The sequence below is a fragment of the Mesoplodon densirostris genome, chromosome 5 (genome assembly GCF_025265405.1).
Source record: "Mesoplodon densirostris isolate mMesDen1 chromosome 5, mMesDen1 primary haplotype, whole genome shotgun sequence".
Classification (NCBI taxonomy): Eukaryota; Metazoa; Chordata; class Mammalia; order Artiodactyla; family Ziphiidae; genus Mesoplodon; species Mesoplodon densirostris.
Window position 1 is genome coordinate 84800352 of NC_082665.1, and position 24805 is coordinate 84825156.

The 24805-nt window shown below is 36.5% G+C and overlaps 1 protein-coding gene and 1 non-coding gene across 3 annotated transcripts in view; one reads left to right on the forward strand and one right to left on the reverse strand.

Annotated features, from left to right (window-relative positions):
- Window positions 1-1118: 1118 nt before the first annotated feature.
- The window catches only part of IFT80 (intraflagellar transport 80), a 109684-nt gene continuing 85997 nt past the window's right edge, over window positions 1119-24805 (reverse strand). For both annotated transcript variants that reach the window (XM_060100004.1, XM_060100003.1), the window contains 8 exons: window positions 22414-22478; window positions 20961-21096; window positions 20358-20505; window positions 19052-19223; window positions 18035-18124; window positions 17770-17942; window positions 8468-8591; window positions 1119-1533 (listed from right to left, as the gene is read on the reverse strand). In XM_060100004.1, the coding sequence (XP_059955987.1) occupies window positions 1423-1533; window positions 8468-8591; window positions 17770-17942; window positions 18035-18124; window positions 19052-19223; window positions 20358-20505; window positions 20961-21096; window positions 22414-22478 (1019 nt within the window). In that variant the 3' untranslated portion in view covers window positions 1119-1422. The remainder of the gene's footprint in view (window positions 1534-8467; window positions 8592-17769; window positions 17943-18034; window positions 18125-19051; window positions 19224-20357; window positions 20506-20960; window positions 21097-22413; window positions 22479-24805) is intronic.
- Window positions 13853-13925, forward strand: TRNAR-CCU (transfer RNA arginine (anticodon CCU)). Its single transcript has one exon. It is a non-coding gene; the product is annotated as a tRNA-Arg (tRNA).

A 24805-nucleotide genomic window follows, 5' to 3' on the forward strand; every position in this document is an offset into this window, starting at 1 on the left:
ATAATATAGAAAACATATATAAATGTATAAGTACAACTTATAAGTAAACCGCTCAATCATATTTCACAAACTGACACACCTTTGTACCTGGCATCTGGATGAAGAACAGAACATTCCAACATTCCAGAAAGAAAAAGGAATATGTTGAAAAGATAGGAACATTTTCATTAAAAAAAAAAGATATATTAATTAAAATGGGGGTGAGAGAGGTAATCACTTTCCCATGCATATGCCTATGCCCACTCTATAATATACCATTTCCAAAAATGGCTTCATGGAAGAATTTCTAAGGATTATTTGTATCAATGTTAAAAAGCTTTGTGGTAATAATAGTTTTGGGACATACTGAATTAAGGCTAGTCAAACAGATAGATCATTTAAGGAGATTTTCACAAATTCAGACTCTAGAGCCTAGTGCCTAAACATTCTCAAGTCAGAAAAGGAATGAGGAAAATATTTCTTGCCCATTCTAGATATATTTCTAAAATTATGGTAAATATATATAACAAAATTTACCATTTTAACCATTTTCAAGTGTACAATTCAGTGGCATTAAGTACATTACCAATGTTGGGCAACCATCACCACTATCCATTTCCACAACTCATTCATGCCAGACAGGAATTCTGAACTTATTAAACAATAGCTCCCCAATTTTCCCTCCCACAGTCCCTGGCAACTACTATTCATTCACCTTTCTGACTCAGTGAACTCGCCTATTTTTGGTATCTCATGTTAGTGGGATCATACAATGTGTGACCTTTTGTGTCTGGCTTATTTCACTTAGCATAGTATTTTCAAGGTTCATCCATGTTGTAGCACGTATCAGAATTTCATTCTCTTTAAAGGCTGGATAATATTCCACTGTGTGTAAATACCACATATTGTTTATACATTCATCTGTTGATGGCCGTCTTTTTTTGCCCACCATTTTGCTATTGTGAATAATGCTGCTATGAACATTGGTATACAAGTATATGTATTATTTTATACTTTCATAGGTCAAGCTTCATTTTTTGTTGTATAAATAAACTTTTGGAGCACTTTACAATTGAGATCAAATAGAAATTAATGATGACATACATTTTAAAGAGTCCAATGTTTTATTATCAGCATTAATATTGTTCATACTGAAGATTCAGGGATAAAATAATGGACAGAAAACTGGAATGTAAGCAATACTACATAGATGCATCATAAATATATAGGATGTTTTGCTAATTATTGGACTAAAAATATAAAAGATGAAATTACATCAATTATTTTGTGCTTAGTCTTTCTGAATATCCTTTTGGTATTAAATACACAGCAAGTGCTTATACTTAGAGATTCTGCCTTTTTTTAAGCAAGGAAAACAAGCTTATCCTTGGTTAATCAGAATCAGTTTCAAAAGGTAAAACTTCTTAAAGGTAAGCATGGCATTTACTGCTTAAGACCAATATTCTTGCTGGGCTGGCTGCTTGAGGATCGCTCTCGTTCTTTGGTAATTTCCATCTCAATTTTGGCTTTGATTTTCTCCCAATCTATTTCAAGCTGCAGTAGAAGAAAAGAAGAAACATGCATATATAGTATAAGACATTTTTGTTTAATGCAAAGTAACTAAGAGTAAACAAAAACAGAACGCATGACTTCCAAAACATTAGAGAAAAAAGAGGGCAGGAAAGAAAAGTTAAGAAGAGATAATGCTCCCCAAAAAATGAAATAGCGTTAAGAATAAGACCTAATAGAACAATTATCACAATAAAAAGCAAAGACTCTCATTGTGAGACCAAAATCTGGTTGTAGCTATTTATAAAAGGCACATCTAAACTGTCCCATGGAGCCTTAGGATTCTGCTCCGGTGCCTCAGGTTCGAGGGGGTAGGAGCGAGTGAAGATGGACTGCTCTCCTCCAAACAAGGGGGAGAATGGACAGGGCTTCATTTTTGAAACAGTAGGCCATGTTTCAAATGCGTCAACTCTTCACCGTTTTTATACTGACGTTTCCATTAGGAGCCTACCTATGGAGAAAGATAGGGGAGCATCTGCTTTCCCAGAGCATACTCTGCAAAAGGGGCTCCTTCACAACTCTTAAAATAATATGAAGACTTGGTGGTAAGAAAATGACGAGGGCTTCCCTGGTGGCGCAGTGGTTAAGAATCCGCCTGCCAATGCAGGGGACACGGGTTCAAACCCTGGTCCAGGAAGATCCCACATACGGCGGAGCAACTAAGCCCGTGCGCCACAACTACCAAGCCTGGGCTCTAGAGCCTGCGAGCCACAACTACTGAGCCTGCATGCCACAACTACTGAAGCCCGTGCGCCTAGAGCCCGTGCTCCGCAACAAGAGAAGCCACCGCAGTGAGAAGCCCGCACACTGCAACAAAGAGTAGCTCCCGCTTGCCGCAACTAGAGAAAGCCCGCGCACAGCAACGAAGACCCAACGCAGCCAAAAATAAATAAATAAAATAAATAAATTTATGAAAAAAAAGAAAATGATGAAAAGATATTAGAGGAAGTAGTGGGAAAGCAAGGCTGAAAGACACGTAAAAAGAATAACTGAAAAGTGATAATATTTTTATCTGTTTTCAGCCAACCAGCAGACACCCCAAAATCCAGCCCTGCCCCTCCACTAAATCAACAGACATAGTGTCAGGAATGGACTCTGCTCTGAATTCAATAAACAATTTCTTTAGGAAAAAGCCTTCTACTATTTTTAAAAGTTTGGAGATCACTAATTAAGGAATGTGTGTCCTCTCAGGCAAGACACGGGAAAAACTGGGTCCTACCTAAAACTAACTCTGATTTACTTTGAAATAAACCCAAACTCCTGAGACTGAGCCAAAAGTGAATAGGTTTTCACCTCCATGTAGGGGAGCTGAGTAGAATAAGCAGTATTAAAGCAGACTGCGTTACTACTTGCTGCCTGAACAGATTTACCTTAAGTAACTGAGACTAATTTAACCTTAACAGGACTTCACACCTCTTTTATTTTGTGTTGGAAGTAGGTAGAATTAAGTATTTGGTTCTTTTTTATTCCAATATCCTTTCTCTAAATTTCTGTGAAGTAATTTGTGGATATATTTTAGATAATCATTCCATATACTTGTTTATAATACATAAAATTGATGAATTAAAAGAATCCCTCTTACTCATAGAAGACGAAAGTCTGTGCTCAGATGCAAGTGACAGCTTATCGAAAGGCAGAGCAAATGTTAGGTTATTTGAAAGACTCATTTTTCAATCAGGTCAGAACTTGATGTTTTTTAAATGGCAAAACAACTCATCTAAGAAAACATTTGCAAAGAGAAAGACAAAACTTGATGAATGCCTTGGCCTTCTTCCAGGCTTAAATTGACTTACATATGTTTTTCAAATCAATCACAATAAAACCATATATTGATGATACACTAAACAACTGTTGCTCAGCTGCACCAGAAGTGCATCAAGCAGATTGATGACATCTATATTAGTTACTTGTTATAGTACAAATGAGGGTGTCAGTTGACAGCTATCCTACTGAAAATAAATGTTTCACTTTCACTCTGGCATTTGTCCAGTTTTAGAACAATGTTCTCCTGATAATTTAGTCTCTGGAATAGAGTATTTTTAATAGTGAGTTTTAGATAAGGAGGTACTCATGACAGCTGTCAAGTGACTTCTACACTAAAACACATCCTTTTCTAGTCTAGGGAGTGTTAATACTATTTGGCACTTCTTATTCTAGTCCCTAGTTGGTCAATTCTTCTTATGCACATAATAATAATTTTAAAATCATAGCAAATGGCTCTCCATCCTCTACCCCATCTCTCTTACTCTCAGCCGAAAATCAGCTTCCTACTTTACAGAGAATATAGTGGCCATCAGGCATGAATTCACTTAATTTCCTTCCTTTCATAAAAGTAGGGTATCCATCCATATCTCGTTCCCTTCTGTCTCAGGGCAACCTCTTCACATAAGTCCCTGATCTTGTCTTCTTTGACTCCTCTAGGACATCGGCCTTCAATTATTACCTACATATTTCAATTTCCTTCTCTTCACTGGCTGCCCCTCATCATCCTTCCCTCTCTATCCTGTCTCCCTACAAGCTACCACCTTCATTCTTCTTTTCATTCCTGACTCTCATCCTCTCCCCAGACCACTGTAATATGACTGTGTTCCCACTACACCTCAGAAGCTTTTCACTAATGCCACCATTAAGTGTTTTAATCCCTCATCCTACACCTTCTCTATACGACTCAATTGCTCATTCAACAAATATTTAACGCTCACTCTATGCCCAGGATTGCTCTAGGAGCAAGGATTTAGCAGTGAACAAAAAGATAAAAATCACTGTCTTCATAGAAAGATAAACAAAGACAAGTAATAGTGGTAAAAGTTTTGGACACAGGGGAAGGAGATAGCGCCGGGGTGGAGTTGGGGGGATGGGTGTTGTCTTTCAAACAGAGTGATCAGAGAAGGCCTCCCTGAGAAGCTGACGTGAAGACCTGATGATGAGTGAGTGACTCTCTGGGTGTATCTGGGGAACAGCATACTAACAGACAGAGGGAAGAAAAAGGTCCTGATGTAGGAGCATCCCCTGGACCTTGCTGACCACCGCTCTTTGAAATATCTCTCTCAGTACAATATCGTTCTCTTCTGGTTTCTGCTCTCCTTTCTAAATGTCCTCAGTCTTTTTTTTTTCTTTTTCTTTTTCTCCTATATCCTTCCCCTCAGTAACCTCTTCACTGTTAGTATTCACTGCGGTTCCAACCACAGCTTTTTCATACTTTCCCTAGGAGATCTCCTCAACTCTCATAGCTTCAATATTCCTAAATGGTCACGATGATAAATTTATTTATCTAGCCCTGATTCTTCCTTTATCAACACCCTTTGATGTTCACACTGGTATTTCCAACTGCCCACTAGACATCTCTGCCTAGATAGGGGCCACCCCACAGGGACTTCAAAGTCAAAAAAAATGGCCAATTTTCATGTATTCAAACTCAAAAGGTCCAAAACTCGTACATGCTCATGTTCCTCTACCAGTCACCAACACTAGGAATGTTGAAGTTGTTCTCAAATGTCTTGCCTTACCTCACCACCTCTCCTCCCACCCCCAACCACAATGTTCTATTAATTTTACTGCTACTTTTTCTTACATTAATCCTACAGTCTCCATCTCCTGCTGAGATTATTACAGTAACCTCCTAACTGGTCTCCTAGTCACCATCTTTACCTCCAATCCGTCTTCCACATCAGAAGTTATCTTTCAGGTCATTTTCTTGATTATAAACCTCCAAGTCTTTGCACTGCCTCCATTATAAGGTCTATTATCACAGTGTTAAGACTCTTTAATGTCTGGTCCCATCAATATTCCAGCCACCCAGGACCCAGCACCCAGGATGCAGGGCAGTCACTCTGTACTCCTTCACCATTCTTTCAAGATCCCATGCATTTGCTCTTATTATCATATCCTTTAACTGACTGACAAAATCCTACTCAAGATAATTCTGTGGAATAAATAAATAAATTTTAAAAATGAAAACTAGCAAATACAAAGTATACAATTTCCAAAGGGGAAAAAAAGGATACTTTGGTGGAAAATTCCAAGTTTCCCTTTCCACTTAGGAACTGGGATTTTAAAAGGGAAAAGTGATCACGTCACTTCCAATCAGTATCTTTACATTAATCTTAGGGTAAAGCCAATATACCGAATTTGTCCTATGAAACCCTCAGGTCAATCTCCCTTTTGCTCATCACTCTTTCCCACTTCAGAGCCTTCCCGCTGCCTAGAACACGGCCATCGCCACCCCCTCCCCCCACCCCCTCAGTCAGCTTCTACTATCAATTCTTTACAGCTCAACTCAAATAGCAATTGCTTTGCTTAGAAAAATCTGCTGATCCCCCCCCACCCAGGTCGGGCCTGTCATTCATAAAATCTTACAGCACTATGTACACTACCTTCGAGGCAATTATCACAACTGAAATGAACAATTAACTGTATAATTAACTATCACCTCCATTTGAATATGTTTCACGAGGGTCAGTGTTTGCCAGGTTTACTGTTATATCCCAACCACCAAGGAGAGTACATTGTCTGCAGGAGGTGCTCAGTAAATATTGAATGAATAAAAGGTAACTAATTACCCAGCAAATGAGCTATCACTTAACAATCTCTCGTTATTTTCTCTCCTGTTTTTCCCTCTATTTTTCTTTCTCCTAGCATAATGCTTTAAACATTTCCTGTCTCTTCTACTTCTCTTCCTGCACAGAGTATGTATTCAGTAGACTGAATGTATTCCTCAAGTGGACTTTATTTGCCAGACTCATAAATTATTTTACAAATATTTATTGAACACCCTTGTAGAGCAGGTATAATGACTCTAACGGGGTTCTTAGAAGATAGTACACCGTGTATGGATCTCAGATTTCCATATTTTAAACTAGAAAGGCCCAAATAACATTTCAGGGCTCATAAATATGAATGCATGTCAAACTTCACTCTTATAAACTTTTACATTATGCGTTGTGAGCCCATTTGAGTTCACCAGTAGGTAGAATAAATTTCTTTTTAAGAATGATCTTTTTCTATTCAATTCTTAGTTCTGAAATAAAGAGTTTATATAATCACAATTTTGGCTAAGATAATTTTTAAGTCAAAGATAATTTTCATCTTAAAATACTGCTTTATGATTTCTAGTTAACTTCCAAATTACATTTGTGAAGAAGAAAAGTAGGAAACTAGAACATAGTGCCATAGAGAGTCAAAGTAACCTATATAGTTTCAGGATGAAAAGAAAACAAAATACCAAAAAAAGCCGTGTTGTTCTGATTCTCCCACTTTGAACATTTCTACTACTCTTGTGACTGAAGTATCATATGTTAGTTATAGGTGAATATGTATATAATGAAAAAGAAGATATGAATGTTAAGTTTTTAATATCTGAAATATAATTTCCTTGAGGGTAAAAACTATATTTTTTATGTCCTCAAAAGTACCTAATGTGAACACACTGAAAACAATATTGTTAGTAATGATGATGAAGAGGAAGCAGAGTAGTATTAATCTGCTTAAAAATTATACAGTAAAGTAAATTTAAGGTGGGTGCTCATTTTTAACATACTGTCGTATTTTCAAAACTGAGACAAAAAAGATGAGGTGACTACTGAATCTCTGGGCTGCTTAGCACTCAGTGCTGGTGGCTGCTGTCATATTCTGTGAATTGAGAGTATAGCCCTCAGAGCTCCCAGGGAAGCCCTCATAGCCCAAACTCCCAAAGGATCCATTTCAGTAGTAAACAGTTCTGAATCAAACAAAAAAAATTTTGTGGAGCTTCTATAAAATACATCCCTTTCCACCAAGAAACCCACAACTTGTGTCTATCCTGGATCCAGATGATAAAGTTGCACTGCAGAACTAAGAATGGCCTCAAAGGTTTCATTACCCTGAAAACTGGTCTGAAGTCCAAAAATGTGGTTCATGACACTCAATATCCTAAATACGGCAAACGGATAATGTTGCCTTTAGTAGGTGCCTTCTCTCTACAACTTCTTTCCTCTTCCCAAGCTTCCTCTTATATATTCTGCCCCCTATGATAAATCAGAACATTCCATTTTATTCTATCCCCAAGGAGGAGCACTCTCACAGTCTATAAGCTCCATGAAGACAGAAGCCATATCTGTTTCAACACATAGCATAGTGCCTGGCCTGGAGTTAGTACTCATAAACATTTTTTGAATAAATGAATGACTAAAAGGCTAAAGGAATCAACTAGTTCACAGAGCTGGGAGCAAGGTTGGCCCTGTTTTGGGATTACAAGTCTCTTGGATCTGCATGGCTACAGGTGAGCTCTATTTCTGCGATTTGAGTATAGAAGGATCTGGGCAGGTGGCCACAATCTTTTCTGCTCTAGGCGCTGGGACAAACGCCCTTGTTCTGGCTCTCCTGTGTGCTGATATGTACTGGAATGGCTTTTTTCTAATTGGGTTTATAAAATCTTATATTCTGGTAGGAACTTGAGAGGCAAAGAGTTAGCATTCTTTTGTTCTAGGCGGCGAACTCTACCCAGGCCAGGCACATTTTGAAGTGCAACTGAGCTCCCTAGAATCTGCAAAGTGGCAAAGTATCCATTTTCTGGCCAGTGCCCTCTGTGCTTATGTATTTCCCCTGGAGCAGAAAGGGCAGCTGGTAGAAGACAAAATTCAGGAGCTAGAAGCTTTTATCCTTGCCATTTATACTGTTTATCTAAAAATATCAGTTAGCACACAACCTTAACACAAATCGAATATTATAAAACCAGACTTGAGTTAATCAAAATATGGCTATAAGATTCCAGAAAAATATTTAGTAATATAATTACATAGTCAAAATAAGACTAACATCGAAAGGCAAAAAGTAGTTTTTTTTAGAGATTATGGTAAGAATTATTCAAATTTTGTCGCATTAGGATGAATAATACATACTTATAAAGCATATACATTATTATCAAATACTGCATAATACTTACACCTTCTGCATACTGCAGGTATCGTTTATTAGTTTCCTGTTTACCAAATGTCTCCAAAAACTTTTGTCGGTAGGCCAGCACTGTATCAACATGTGTTTTGTATTTAACAGCTAATTCAAGTGCCCTACAATGAGAAAGAAATCAGATTATCCGCATTGCTGTGTTAGTCTCTATGGGCAGTGGAGTTTCGGGATGAAAGGGTGGAAGAGTCTATGTTGATCCCTCCACTCATCCCTCAATGTGAAAGGTATGTCATTCCCTACCTTATCCATCTTGCAAATTACTATTTATACTTCAGGGTCCAGACCAAACATGATCTCTTCTCCCTGACCAGCTCTCCTTGTAGAAATAAATGACCATTATATCTTATCTGTGCTACAGAACATTTTATACATACTATTATTTCAGCTCTGCTTACAGTGTATTGTAACTATTATGAATCTGTTCCTTCCACTAACCTATACATTTATTGAAGGGAGATCTGGGTTTCATTTCTCTTTGGTGAGTACTACAGAGTGTATGTATCATAAATGTTCATTGAAAAATTCATTGAAATCATAATAAAATTCAAGTGAATGAACTCCCCTAATGTAAGTGGTTCGACTATCTTGACCATTTTTTAAGTCAGTAATGAATTTATTCTGTTCAATATTAAACTAAGTACTGATATCCTTACTTATCCTTATTATTAGTACAGTAAATTAAAAATATTATGAAAATAAAATTTGAGGATAACAAAAGTCTGATAAAATGCCTTTTGCCATTTGATTCTTAGAAAAAGTTAATAGCCATTTAAATTTTATAAGTTAATTAATATCTATTTATGTAACCAAGTTATTTTAAGGTAATATTTTATTTAAATAGCAGACAAGAACTAAATGAATTGCTAAAATCACTGTTATAACACCAAAGGCATAAAATCTATATATTGATAATTTGGAGGGAGATGAAAAGATTATTCTTCAGTTCCAGGCCTATTTTTGCATGTAGGTTTTGGACAGCAACTCAGCCCATGATCCTATGCATAACTCATATTAGCTGAGCCAGGAACAATCTAGTAGAATATAGCTCTCCTACACTGTTCATTGTTATCCTGTTTTAAAGTATGGGAAACAGTCATCATAATAGTCAAAGTACATAATTTCTCAAGTTCTCTTGCTTTCTAATATAACACATGATTTCTGAATAGGCCAGTGATGGTTTATCAGAACCAACTATTACGAACTTGTTGTTTTAGACAAAACTGACTACTGACTAGAATTTTTGCAATGTGTGACTGTTTAGTAGGAAAATTTGTTTGATTCTTAGCATGCTTTGGTTTGACGTAAACTAAATTGTCACTTTAAAAAGTATTTTAGATATGTGTGTATTAATTGAAAAATGATAGATAATTGAGATATTAAAGACAATAGATAAATTATGAATGTAAGTCATGTATAATACAAATGATTATGTCAAAGTTCAGTACAATGATTTCTTACAAAAATATATTGGCATAAACAATATTGCTAAATTCAAGGATATTTGCTACCCATCACAAACTCCTCACAAAGTTCCCTCATTCCTCTGTGACTTTATGTCTTTCAGAGAAAAAGAAGACACACAGAAAAAATGCAGAGGTATTAGGATACAGAGGAACAAAAGTAGAAAACAAGCGAAGGCAAGAAACGATCTACAGAGGCTCAAAAGATGAGAAACAGAAGTAAAGATGCTTTAATTCTTCTAGCCCTCTCTCACATCAGCCCCCTCTTCATCCCTAAGGCTCTGATTCCTGTGTTGTATGTGTGAGTGGAGACTCTGGTGAACAACCTCGCCGGCACCTCAGAAGTTCCAGTTCCCATTCTTTCTTTATGATTGTACATGTTGGGGGAAGGAGTTCTCGACGGTGCAAAACTGGAGGTGGGGAATACGTAAGCATCTATTCTGGGTTGGGGCTTTTCAAAAATTCCAAAGAGAGACTTTGTTATGGAACATCAACACATTTAATTATGTAGAAAGGATAGACTATGATGTCTAATCCTGCATTTATTATTTTTTTTAAGATTTTTTTATGTGGACCATTTTTAAAGTCTTTATTGAATTTGTTACAATGTTGCTTCTGTTTTATGTTTTGGGTTTTTTGGCTGCGAGGCATGTGGGATCTTAGCTCCTCAAACAGGGATCGAACCCACACCCCCTGCATTGGAAGGCAAAGTCTTAACCACTGGACCGCCAGGGAAGTTCCTAATCCTGCATTTAGATGCTAAGAATTATCTGCTATTACAGTCATTATTATTATTATAAAATATATATTAATTATCTGATTGAAAAGCAATAGCTAAAGTTAAACATTCAAATGATATGTGCTATTTTAAACATTCTCTAAAAGCACACACTGGGTAAAAAATGTTTCTCTACCACATTTAGGAGAGAATTCACTCCAAATTATCTAAGAGTTATGGGAACAGTATGTCTCTAGCTTTAAAATGGTTATTCAGCAACCAAACAAATATAACATTAGATTATGGGGCTGGAAAAAATCCATGTATCCTCTCTGATTTTAAACAGAAGGAAGTTATATTAAAAGATGTTATAACTTCAAAATATAATTTTTTGCATAACTTGAATGAAGCAAAATCACTTTATATAACTGGTATAAGTAGAAAAACTATTTTTATTAATACTTACATAAAGGATCAATATGCATACCTGGAGTTTCTAGTTTCTACCTCTCTCTTTTTTTTTTTTTTTTTTTTTTTTGCTGTACGCGGGCCTCTCACTGCTGTGGCCTCTCCCGTTGCGGAGCACAGGCTCCGGACACACAGGCTCCGCGGCCATGGCTCGCGGGCCCAGCCGCTCCGCGGCATGTGGGATCTTCCGGGATCGGGGCACGAACCCGTGTCGCCTGCATCGGCAGGCGGACTCTCAACCACTGCGCCACCAGGGAAGCCCTAGTTTCTACCTCTCTTAACTTCAGTTTTTGAAAACAGACTACCACCAAATGTCCAAAGTGAATGTCAAATAGATAACTTGCGTATCTACCACTCCTCAAGGACTGCATCTTATTAGGTTGCAGGCAATTTTCAAGTTCAAATATAAATGACGGAAGCACAAAGCAGCAAGACTATGCTTCTCAAATAGAATAACCCATATTAACAAAGTAAAATCTGTTCCCTTCTAAAGGATTTAAACAAATATAGAAATTCAGGGATCCTAAAAGCAATCTAATATATTTATCATCCAATACTTAAATTCCATCCTTCCAGAATTCTACAGGCCCAGTTGGGAAAATAGCAAGAAAACACAAAAAAGAAATAGGAGAACCTATAGATGAAAAGAAACCTAAGAATGTATTAACCAATCAAACTGTATGAATATTTTATGAATCCTGAATCAAACAAACCATAAAACAAAACAAAACATTTATGAGACAATCAGAGAAATAAGCACACTGAATAGAATTATTGTTAACTTTAAAAACTGATCATGATACTGTGGCTGGATTAAAAAAATCTTTAAGATACATACTGAAATATTCATAGATAAAATGATATGATGACTGGGATTTGCTTTTTAAAATTGCAGGGAGGGATAGAGGAGGAGTAGAGATTATTCACAAATTGATAACTGTTGAAGCTGAGTGATGGGTACATGGAGATTCATTATACTATTCTCTTTACTTTTGTATACATTTGAAATTTTCCATAATAAATAGTTTTTAAATTCCATCTTTTTGGGTTCCCCCTGATCTCTTTCGCTGAACCCTCCTCTTCAACCAGATCATTAAGTGTTGAATTTCAGGGGAAATCTGCCTGCTGCCCTCTTTTCTTTTCTTTTCTTTTTTTTCTTTTTTTTTTTTTTTTTTTGCGGTACGCGGGCCTCTCACTGTTGTGGAGCACAGGCTCCGGACGCGCAGGCTCAGCGCCCATGGCTCACGGGCCCAGCCACTCCGCAGCATGTGGGATCTTCCCGGACCGGGGCACAAACCCGTGTCCCCTGCATCGGCAGGCGGACGCTCAACCACTGCGCCACCAGGGAAGCCCTGCCCTCTTTTCTTTTTCCTTCTTTAAATTCTTGAGCCACACTCATGGCCGCAGCTACTCCAAAGGCTGATAATTCCCTCAGTGGCTTTCCCCCAATGTCTAGGACCTCTCCTCAACTTCACACCTGTATATCCCCCTCCTGCTGGACCTCATGAACTGGATACACAAAGGTAACTAAAACTCAACAAATCCAAATTGTTAGACAGCTTAGTTACCACCCTGCCCTCCCCACTCACCCCGACACAAAAATTTACCATCCAGTACAGCTTCGGTTCTACACAGATACCAAATGTGGGTTTACCCTCCTGATGAAAGACATAGACAAATTAAAGCCCTGCCAGACTTTCCTGGAATATACACAACACTCAAAAGTTTTTTAAAAACTCAAAACACTATTCAATAACATAAACCAGTTCTGGAAGTCTTAGTTTATGAGAACAATTATTTACTCACTCCCAGAAGAGGGTAATACATGTGGAGAAAAAATAAGATCATTTTTAAAAGGACACCATCTACATAGATAGGCATGCAAGAAGTCTATTATTAATTAATCAATCAGTCACATAATTTTATCATCGTCCTATGTTTGAATATCTTCGCAGATGGGGATTATTCTACTCTCTAAGCAAGCCATTCTTTGGATTATGTTGTTATAAGCTGATTCCTATATTGGATCCAAGTATTTATCCCTCTTACTTCTATTTTTTTATATTAGCTATATCATTTAGAATCAAAATTGTCATCACAGAACTTTGTCAGTTTTGTTCATTGCTGTATCCCCCATGACTAAAACCTGGCACATTAGAGACATTCAAAAAATAATTAAAGAATGAATAGTAGCTACCATTTATTGAAGGCTTACTATGTATCAGGCAGTATGCTAAGAGATTTTCACAAGCTATTTTACTTAATCCCGACAACAAACATGTGGTTTTTGTTATTATCACCATTTTAAACACAAGGAAACAGAGGCTTACAGAGCCTCACTAATCTGTCCAAGATCACAGGACTAGTAAGTGCAGAACCAGAAATCAAACCCAGGTCTTATTTCAAAGCCCCCATTCTTAACCACTACGTTTGTCTTTGTCCCATTCAGCAGCCCTTTTGAACAAGTCATTAAAAATGACCAGATATGGGGCTTCCCTGGTGGCGCAGTGGTTGAGAGTCCACCTGCCGATGCAGGGGATGCGGGTTCGTGCCTCGGTCCAGGAGGATCCCACGTGCCGTGGAGTGGCTGGGCCCGTGAGCCATGGCCGCTGGGCCTGCGCGTCCGGAGCCTGTGCTCCTCAACGGGAGAGGCCACAATGGTGAGAGGCCCACATACCACAAAAAAAGAAAAAAAAAAATGACCAGATGTGGGACTTCCCTGGTGGCTCAGTGGTTAAAACTCTGCGCTCCTAATGCAGGGGGTCCGGGTTCGATCCCTGGTCTGGGAACTAGATCCCACATGCATGTCACAACTAAGAGTTAGCATGCCGCAACTAAGGAGTCCACGTGTTGCAACTAAGGAGCTGGCTCAAACAAATTAAAAAAAAAAAAAACTTAAAAAAAAATGACCAGACATTTCACCAAAAGACTGCTGTTGTTGTTATTTTAAGCAGATCTCCATGTTATATCTAAATATGCCTGGTATGGCAGACATTCGATAAATATCTGCTGAATGAATGAATATGCATTAGGAAGAAATATTCCAACTGGTTTCAGAAATATCTGCAGAATTTGGAAATGAAGACAATACATAAGTTTTTAAAGAGTTTCTTAGCAGTTATAATTACTTCTGCTCATTATCTGAAGTCATTCTTATCCAGTCTTTGATATTTATGCTAAAAGTGATGGGAAACTATGGGTTTCATGTAAGTGAGTCAGGGGTCAAGAGTGACATGATGATTTCCATTGTGGAAAGATCACTATGACGACAGTGTGAAGAATGGATAGGAAAAGGACAAGGTAGGTGCAGAGAGACCAGTGATGATGTTTTATTAAGAAAAACTTGGATCAGGGAATTCCCTGGCGGTCCAGTGGTTAAGACTCCACACTTTCACTGCATGGAGTGTGGATTCAAGCCCTGGTCGGGGAATTAAGATGCTCGCACGGTGTGGCCAAAAAAAAAAAAAAAAAGAAAAAAGAAAAACTTGGATCAGCTTAGATAAGGGTACTGATAGTAAAGTGGATGAGTGCCAGAGGTATTTGAGAGGGAAAATGGTTGGTAATTCGAGTATGGGGGAAAGAGGGTAAGGAAAATGTCAAAAGTAACTCCTAAATTTCCAGCTTTGGGTAGACTGAAAAGATGAGATAGATTACTCTGGAAGAGGACCAAGTTTATGAGGGAATAAATATAAATTTGAACTCAAACATATGAGACAGCCAATGGAAATGCTGAATAGGCAGGTGGATAATTGGGTTCTGGAAGCAAACATGGGCAGGGCAGAGGGCTAGAAGAAAGATGGATATTTGGGAGTCTTAAGTGTGTAAATAGTAATCAGGAGCCTTGAACAATGCTCCTTGACGTTTATCGACTTACCAGGCAGGCATAAAGGTCTACCAGCATTTGATCAACCCATTGGTTTATAGTTTAGATGAAAAACACAAAGCATAAGAAAAGGAGATGCCAGGTAGATAGGAGGAACGGAGGAGCACCCAGCATTCGTTCTCTTTCCCCATTATATCTCTTTGTCCCTCTTGTTTTCCCTCTCCCTGAGATCTAGTATCTTTTTTTTTTTTTTTTCTCGGTACGCGAGCCTCTCACTGTTGTGGCCTCTCCCGTTGCGGAGCACAGGCTCCGGACGCGCAGGCTCAGCGGCTATGGCTCATGGGCCCAGCCGCTCCGCGGCATGTGGGATCCTCCCGGACCGGGACACAAACCCGCGTCCCCTGCATCGGCAGGCGGACTCTCAACCACTGCGCCACCAGGGAAGCGCGAAATCTAATATCTTAAGGCAGAGTCATTTGCTGAAAACTGGAGGAGGGGAAGAGGTGGCACAGACAGCAGGATGTAGGGATAGTAGGGAAGATGTGAAGTTAGCAGCAGAGAATAAGTATGGTCACATGACCTAAGTCTCAAAGGATCAGAGATTTTACAAGACAAGTAAAGATGGGGGAGGCAAAAAGGACACCAACTGCACTCACACCCAGACCTAAGGAATGTGGAGTCAGAGAGAATTAACTGACTCCATCTGAGAGAACTGGTAGGGAAGGAGTGTCCTCTGGAAAGAGGTCATTTTCACTTAGGTCAGGGAGGTATGAGAAATGTTCAGAGGGCTGTATTATAGGCCATCAATAGAAGCCATCAGAGGCAAATGCTTCACAGACCTGCTCTGGTATTTATATACTGTATGTATCTACACCCAATGTTTGTAGAGGAAGTGCAAGGCAAAATGATTGAGAGTATTGCATAAAGATTAAGAGCATGAATATTAAGTACCTACTATGTATATAGGTAATATAAAATGATAAAATGTTTCTATCCTTCTAGAAGTGTATAATCTGAAAGGTGAAAGGTGACATAAAATTTACGAAGATAAATAACAAAAGAGGTAAACATCAATCCTATAAAACAATGTAAGTAGTAGTATCAGCAGTATATATTTTATTGCAATAATAGCAGAAAATTCAGGTGCTCTTTGATATTGGAAGACTTAGGTTCAAATCCTAGATCAGCCACCTACTTATGTGTAACCCTCAACTTCCTCATTTGTATAATGTTGTGATGACCAAATGAGATGACATAAGGAAAGTGTTTAACACAATTCTTGGCACATGATAAGCACTCAATAAATAGAAGCCTCACTATTATTAATGACAATAAAATGGAATTCCTAAGTAGGTTGCAAGCTTTTTAATATAAGGATGATTTTTCAAATATCTGTTATACTGTATGGTGTTCAGAGTGCTATATAAATAGTAATGCCTAACATTTATCAACATAAACATTTTCTCAAAAGTATCAGTTGAAAATATGCTGTGAACACCATTCTTCCTTATTTCTCATGGAACTCATGGCTTAGTAATGGTATATACAACTTTCTGTTAGTTCTTTAATACAGAGTTTTGAAAAATTATTCATACTCTTTCCAAAATAGTTACTTTAATATTTGTGAATTATGAATAAATTGAGGATAAGAACAATGGCTTATTCATATTTGTAGAACCTAAAACATCTTTCATGATCCTTTGTATAGCCAAACAATGACAACAAATTTGTGAAAATAAAGGATAGAAACAGGGTGGCTGAATTGTATGAAGAGTGTAGATAATTAATGTATAAATTAAATAAAGAGACTATAGTATGTCCATAACAAAATTAACTACCTTTTGTTACTTTTTTTAGCCATTTTGTTACTTCTATTCAAGGGGAAGATAGAGATAGGACTATAAAAATTCTAATCTGAGGGGATTATAAGTAAGGGGCCAGTAATTGAAAGATTTACGGGTTATTTTTGAGCACAGAGAGAGACGAAGATGAGGAAAGACATTTCAAACCTGGAAAAGTCAACATGCCAGCTTTGTAACACAGTAACTTCAGGTGCATATAAGCACTACAACCTTGTTCACTGAGAGAGACGTACCTGAGAGAATGAGTAGAGAAACCTAATATGTCATAGAGAAGAGCAGCCTGCCACTCAGCCTCAGAAAGCAATTTGTCCCAAAGCCTGAGGCAGCAGGGAAGGTTACTGACCACTCCTCGTTACAAATCCTTTGGTATTTCTTCCTTAACTTCACAAATCTTTCTTGGCTCCTCTCTCTGCCTGTCTGACTGCTTTACCCCAATCTTTCAGCAGATTTCTCTTTTTTTTCACACATCCCATAAATATAGTTTATGTCTTCTCACTCCTCACATTCCCCAGGCAACTGCATCCATTCTTCTGGCTTCCATTCATTTGCTGATGACTCCTAAATTGACATCTCTAGTTCAAATCTTTCTTGACCTCCAGGTCCAATAATCAACTATTATCACTTATCTATTCACAAATATTTCAAATCCAACATCTCTTCCAAATCTGCTAATATTCTTACCACCATTTATCCAGTTACTGAAATCAGAAATTCTGGAGACATCCTAGACTCTCTTTTCTTCTTCACAGACAACTTCTAATCAATCATGATTCAGAGATGGCAAAAGTCTTTAATGGCAAACTACTCACAAATATAAATGTGAATAAATTCTTCTATGATACTAGGAAACTGTTAATTACAGTGGAAGATGTAATTTACTAAGTGGTCGGTAGAAGAATACATTAAGAACAATCAGGTTTTGGAATTGATGAAAAACATTTTTGTTACCTTTCCCAGTTGTAGAGATTAATATTGATCTGAATCGCTTGATAAACAAGGCCAGCCTGAAGAAGAACTATTTCAGCCTCCTGTATGTTCCCACTAAACATTAATATGTGGGCCATTTTTGATTCTTTAGATGGAAGATTTTTAATAGAATTGATGTACTGAACCTTATCAATCTAAAAAAAAAAGAAAAATATTTGAAGTGAATAGTAACAAATTATGGTAAGAAAAACACACAAACATATACATGTAAGTAAACATTATTTACTTCACCAATTGCTGCGTAGGCTATTTCTGCAGTAGTCATATCTCGATTAGCGACTGCCATAGCAGCTAGGCAAGCCCACATGGTTTGCTCCTAAAGTGAAAAATGAGAACAATTATTTCAACTACAGGGCTGAACTGCCTTAAAATAAACAGTGAATTAAAATAGAATAAAGTTATATTTTAATGGAAAATAAAAAATCACTGAGCATGGCACTGAGAAACAAATAATTTAATAGGTTAATGATGTGGAAATTTCATTGTGGCTACTTTGTTAAAATATATTAATAACACATAGAGAAAGTTTTGAATAAAGTTTTTTGAAAATGTTCATTTCTAATTATCAAAGGTTTATTTTGAACTTACAATTACTTTTACCATAATTCAAGGTTATAAGCCCTCCAGTCTTTTTGATGAGAAGTCAAAGAATGCAACTACAGGGAACCAGAGAAACTGAGTTTCTCAGACAACGCTATTATAGCAGATTGCCGCCAACAACCCATTGTAAGGAAAAGCATCTAAAAGTCTTTTCACAAAAGTGTAGTCTAAGGGAATTAACCAATGTAAAATAAAAGAGTTCTGTGGTCAAATATGCTTGGAAAATACTTGATTCAACCAGGTTGGGAAATGTTGATCTAAAGTAGTGAGTGGTTCTTAACCTTAGCTGTACAAATCATCTGAGGAACTGAAAAATATGCCCAGGCTCACTGGATCTAATAAATTAGAATCTCTGTGGGGGGTTGAACTTGGGAATCTGACTTTTAAAAAAAAGTTCCATAAGAGGTTTTTATATTTACCAGTAAGAAGAAACTACTCACTTAAAGTATAGCTTCTTCAGAGAATAAATCACACAACACCTATCTCTCTGTATCACCCATGTCTTCACTTATTAAAAAAAAAGATGTGATCCCATTTGCAATTTTTCCAGCCCTTAGTTCTTACTATTTCTCATTTTGCACAAAGATATCATATAAACTAATATACAATATATACACAACTATGGATCTGAAATGTAAAGTACCTTAACAAAACGACAAAGTCTTACAGCATCTTCCCATTTTGAACTGCTTACGTATTCGTGGAGAATAGCAGGATATGGTGATATGCTGATGTGAATTAGTGAGCCATCAGCTCTTCTTATAGTTACCTGATTTCCAACAAAACTCACAATATGGGGATTTTTACTAAATTCACTGTTGAAAAAAGGAAAAGTGCAATTTATATTCTGAGCAAAATTTTCCATATATATTAAATTTGGGGAGTTGACCCCTGACATACATATGAAATCTCCAACCTCCAAAATGCACTTCCAAAAAAGTAAACTCCAGGGATAATGTATGTATATTAAACAAATATTTGAATCTAACTAGCTATATACACTTAGAGCAAAATATACAAACATTTTAACATGGCAAAAAATTATTACATATTTGAGAACTATGCCTAAAAGCATTGGAAGTGATTTTTTCTAAGTCGCATTTGAAGTGATTTTTTCTAAGTCTTAAGGTAAATCACACAAATGATTAAAGCACTTAGCTTCAGCTTTTAAAAGTATAAACATTAAAAATTAAGCTGATTCTAAGATTATTTTCTCATAATAACAAGAGGTGAACTTTGAAGAGACTAACTTCTCTTCATTAGTTAAAATTTTTTTTATAGGATACCTCTCTGGTTTTGCTAATGTTGTGAGCTTGAATATTAAAAATGAACTCAAAATAGATTTGAAAATTAAGCTAAGATTTGGAGTTGAGAAGCCTTTGTATTCCTAGTTTGTCAAGAGTGAGAGATCTCCTTGCTATTTCTTAGAGAATTTAGGAATATAAATGCATTTGATTTTCTGAAGAATATAAAAGATTTTTAAAGCTTTTCAGTATATATTTTTCTATATTTAATATTAATTTAAGAATTCAATTCTAGAGAGACATACATTCCTGAAAGTCTCAAGGTCAATGATAATCTGGGAAAGAGTAAAGGTTGTCACAAAGTTATATATCACAGAAAAATCTTAAGAGTGTCTATATTAAAATAACTAAACCACACTGAAAAAATGACCCGAGTTACCATTAAACAACAGTAAACCTGAAAATTATATCCATATAAGGAAAAATTATATTCATTTAAGGAATAAATAAATAAGATAGTATTATCTGACCCTTTCAACTTGATTCCATCACTAAATCTCATTAAACTAGTTTTAGCTGAACAATTTTATTTGGTTGACTAAGTAAAGTGAAAGACATCTTGCAGGACTTAAATTAGAGGCGGAAACACAACACTCTGTTAGTTTTATTTACAACAATAAACAATCCTATGCAGTAAAATGTTACCTTGCATCCCTTTCATATATTGTTTTAGGCAAAATGTCTCTGTCCACATAAACCGTATTGGGGTAATACCACACTGTAAATCGAGTATCTTGAAGTCCACAGAGGATGTTGCATGTATCACTCCACGCCAGAGTATGCACCATTGTTCCTTATTTTAAAAAGAATGTTAATGTACTATTAGTTCCATTACATAAGTATTAAAAATACATCTTTAAAATCAGCAGACGTACAAGACCCTAACTAACTGCTCGTAGGTATGACTATTTTCTGATCATATAATGGTGAAAACGTATAAAAATTCACATAAAAATTTATGGAAATAAATTTGAATATTTTACCCAGAACCATTATATTTTTAATCTGCAGGCCTTTCATTCAATGCCAAGTTAGCTGTAGCAGCTAAAGACTTGCTATTAAAATGGAATTAAGTAGCGTTTCATAAGAACATACTTATGAAGTAACATCTTGTAAGAAATGTTATGAGACCAAAGCATTATTCATAGATTCATTCAAGCAAGTAAGCTATTTAGCATAATATATGACAGAGTAGATCTAAGAAAGCTGAAAGTAATCAAAAATTTAAATGTATTACAATTATTTTACCAAGTTTGATAATTTGTTCTTCCTTCCCAAATCGTTTCACTGAAGTGATACAAAGATCTCTATTTTTATCAATGAAAGCAATTTTTCTATCATTGGTAAGTCCCTTTTGATCTAGAGCAATTTCCAAAATTTCATTCTAAAATTAAAAAAAAATTCTGGGTTAGTTTTAGTGCTTGACATTAGATTGTTTTAACTGTTTAATTATAAGAACATTTGTTTATTTAAAGATCAATTAAATATCACTTACCTACTCATAATGATAAAATGTCCCTGTTAAATAATTTAACTGCTAATATACTAATAATTCAAAAGCTAAAGTATAGTGACTTTTTTTTAATTTACAAGGGAAAGATGCCTGTTAAAACACTATAAAATAATGTATATTTTGAAATTCTGTAAGCTGAAACACATTTCCATGTGCATCCATCACTTGGGCACAAGTTAAACAAATTCTGATACATCCATAAAATGTTATACTACATGGTGGGAAGAAAAAGGATTGGGAAAGCACTTCATGTATTGATATGAAAATATCTCCAGAAACAGTGATGTGTGAGAAAAGCAAAGTACAGATATATATGTTATATTTTTGTAAAAGAAGAAAAGAACATATATCAGTTTTGTCTGTGTATGCACTAAAAATTTCTGGAAGGATATAAGGAGATTAATAGTGATAGTTACTTATTTGGTGGAAAGGAACTGTATTGACAGGTTAAAATCTAAAGAAAATGCTGGCTAAGAACAGGTCAATGGGGACTTCCCTGGTGGTGGTGCAGTGGTTAAGAATCCGCCTGCCAATGCAGGGGACATAGGTTTGAGCCCTGGTCTGGAAATATCCCACATGCCGCAGAGCAACCAAACCCATGTGCCACAACTACTGAGCCTGTGCTCTAGAGCCCACAAGCCACAACTACTGAAGCCCACGCGCCTAGAGCCCGTGTTCCGCAACAAGAGAAGCCACCACAATGAGAAGCCTGTGCACCAAAATGAAGAACAGCCCCCGCTCACTGCAACTAGAGACAGCCCATGCGCAGCAAGGAAGATCCAATGCAGCCAAAAATAAAAATACATAAATAAATAAATTTATTTTTTAAAAAAGAACAGGTTAATGGGAAAAGTACAAGCTGTTTTGAAGTATAAACACATTTTTATTTACTGATTCTATAGGTGCTAAAAGTTTAACCAAGATAGAACATTTTATTGAAAAGCAGTGAAGAGCCTGAACAAAAAACATATAAGTCAGATTCTTTTATTCAGTTAATTTGCAAATACAGCTTTCTATTACAGAATTTACTCGTGTTTAGTCTTTGTGGTATTTTAGGCAAAATACTGTATATAGAACACACACTGGTTTTAAATATAAAACTAATTCCCATGTTTTCCTCAAAATGAAAACATTATTTAAAAAAAAAGTAAATGGCTATTTACATTAAAAATAGCTAATATCCATTACCTTATGAGAAAGAAGCTTCCCATCTCCCAGTGGTTTTCCAGTTGATGCCTCAAAGAGGAAGATTACTTGAAAAAAAGTAAAGCATTAGTTAATGTATTACATTAGAATTTTTATTAGTAAATTTCTATGGAGTTATCATAATCCTAATGAGAAATTATTTAGCTCTTCGGACCATAGCACACCTATCAGCACAGAAGAGCAGCAGCACCAAACTCCTACTTAGTAATGAGGTCATATTTCTCAGTGGAACTGAATACGTCTTCCTAAAACATACATTCCCTAATTAGAATTGTTATTAATGGTATGGCATCACCGCACCATAGGATCAACAGTGGCAAGTCCAAATCTGGATGTAGCTTGTAATTTTCATAACTCTGATTTAGACCAACATAACAACCCAGACAATCATTTTACAAAGGAAAAATATGTTGAGTGCATACTATACAACCACACAATGTGTTATGTACTCTTCAATTCCCTGTGGTCGGTACACTAATGTGTAATAACTTATTTGTGTGGTCTTTGTCCTGGGTTCCTGACACAGGTCTTCATCAACCCTTGGAATTTTCTGAGTGATAGGAGTGTCTTTGTTATGCTAACCGAGAGACTCTTGGTGATTCCCTAGATAGCTTCAGGATAGGGGCTGGTCACCTGAGAGACCAAGCACATGATTATAGAGTTTGGACTTTCAGCTCCCTGAAATGGAAGGGGAGTTGGAAATTGAGTTCAATCATGTAGCCACTCTTTGACCTATTACAACTTGATGTTCAACCTCACTACACTGATGTAAAGGCTCTTGCATGGATGACCAATGACCCCTATGTTGCCAAATCAAAGAGTCTATTTTCAGTCTTCAAGAATCTACTTCTAGTCTTGACCTCCCAGCAGCACTGGATACTCCTGACCATCCTCTTTCTTGAAACTCTTATGTGGGCTACAAAAAAAACTGTTTTCTCCTGATTCCCTCCTATTTTGGACCATCCCTAATTCTCTTTTGCTAGTTCCTCCTCATTTGGTGATCCTTTTTCCTAGGTTTTGTTTTAGGCCACCTTTTCATGCTATATACTTTCTTGGATTATTTTCATGACATCAATCATTATCTAAAAAATGATAATACAAAGTTCTCTGTTTCCAACCCCATGTTAGATGTTCTGAGCAGGCCAAGTTGTAAAAATTACAGTAGATATTGTATTGAAGAAGCCAGGAACAAAAACTGTCTCTGTCCCTTTCTCTGTTTCACCAAAGGCTTCTCCTAGTCTCATAAATGACAGCCATATTGCCAGCTGTTCTTTGCTCTTTTAAAAAGAATGTTAGTGCTTTGGTGATTCTCTTTAAGTAATTCCCAAACTACTCCAGCTCAAGATTCATCCCAAATAGAGTAATTTCATATGACTGAACACACACATAGAATTACAAAACTGAAAAGACAGAAGTGACATGTGTAGTCAGCAAAAAACTGGACAATTTATACAGATCATAAAAATGCTAATATATGTATAACATGATATTTAAATTCCAGAGGATCACACTTTTAGTATATGATTTATAGCTGTTAGTAAACCTTTGGATGTTAAGTTTGAGGTCACTGGCTGTATTCACAGAGGAAATCATGTCTTTATAATAAGTTATGTTCTAAAATCACCAATTTTGCTGAAAGAAATGAAAAAGAAAAATAGTCATAGAATTTTTAATTAAGTATAGAATCAAAAATTAGAAAAATTTTGCTTCCATTTTAAAAAATGCTTTGGGCATGACTAAGCCCAGTTATTTTCATAGCTATATAAACTAACTTAAAAAAAAAAAGGCTTCCATCCTTTTGTTGACTGCACATATTATAAAAAGATGGAGGTTTATGGATGAACTTATCTAATTTCCACAACTGTAAGTGGCCCTGATCTATGGGAGGCTGAACCTGTATTTTAATTTTAATATGTAACTGAAACTGGCAGAAAGGACAACTAAGGAGCTGGAAGCTGAAAGAGTTGCTTCTAAGCATAAGTAACTGCTCTCTGACTTCTCCTCCCCCGCTATACCCAGATGTCTGTTTCAAATCACCCACACTAACATCATACAGCATCTGTGCAAGGTGGATGGGGAGAAGAAGGAAGTCAAAAGCAGTACCTCTACTACTTAATCAATCATTGTAAGGGGTATTCAAATCCATTTAACATGTATTTATGGAGCACATAAGAGTACTGTGCTTGGTACAAAGAATCCTGCCTGTAAAGGAACTCCCAAGTTAGGAAGGAACTACTAATCTCATATATGGATGGTCCCCTTGAAAGAAAATTTTACAGGTTAAAGATTCCAGGTACTTCAATTGTTCTTTCTATTGTTAACATATATCTCTACCTAGCCTTCAATAAATACCAGTTTCTTTAAACATAAGGAA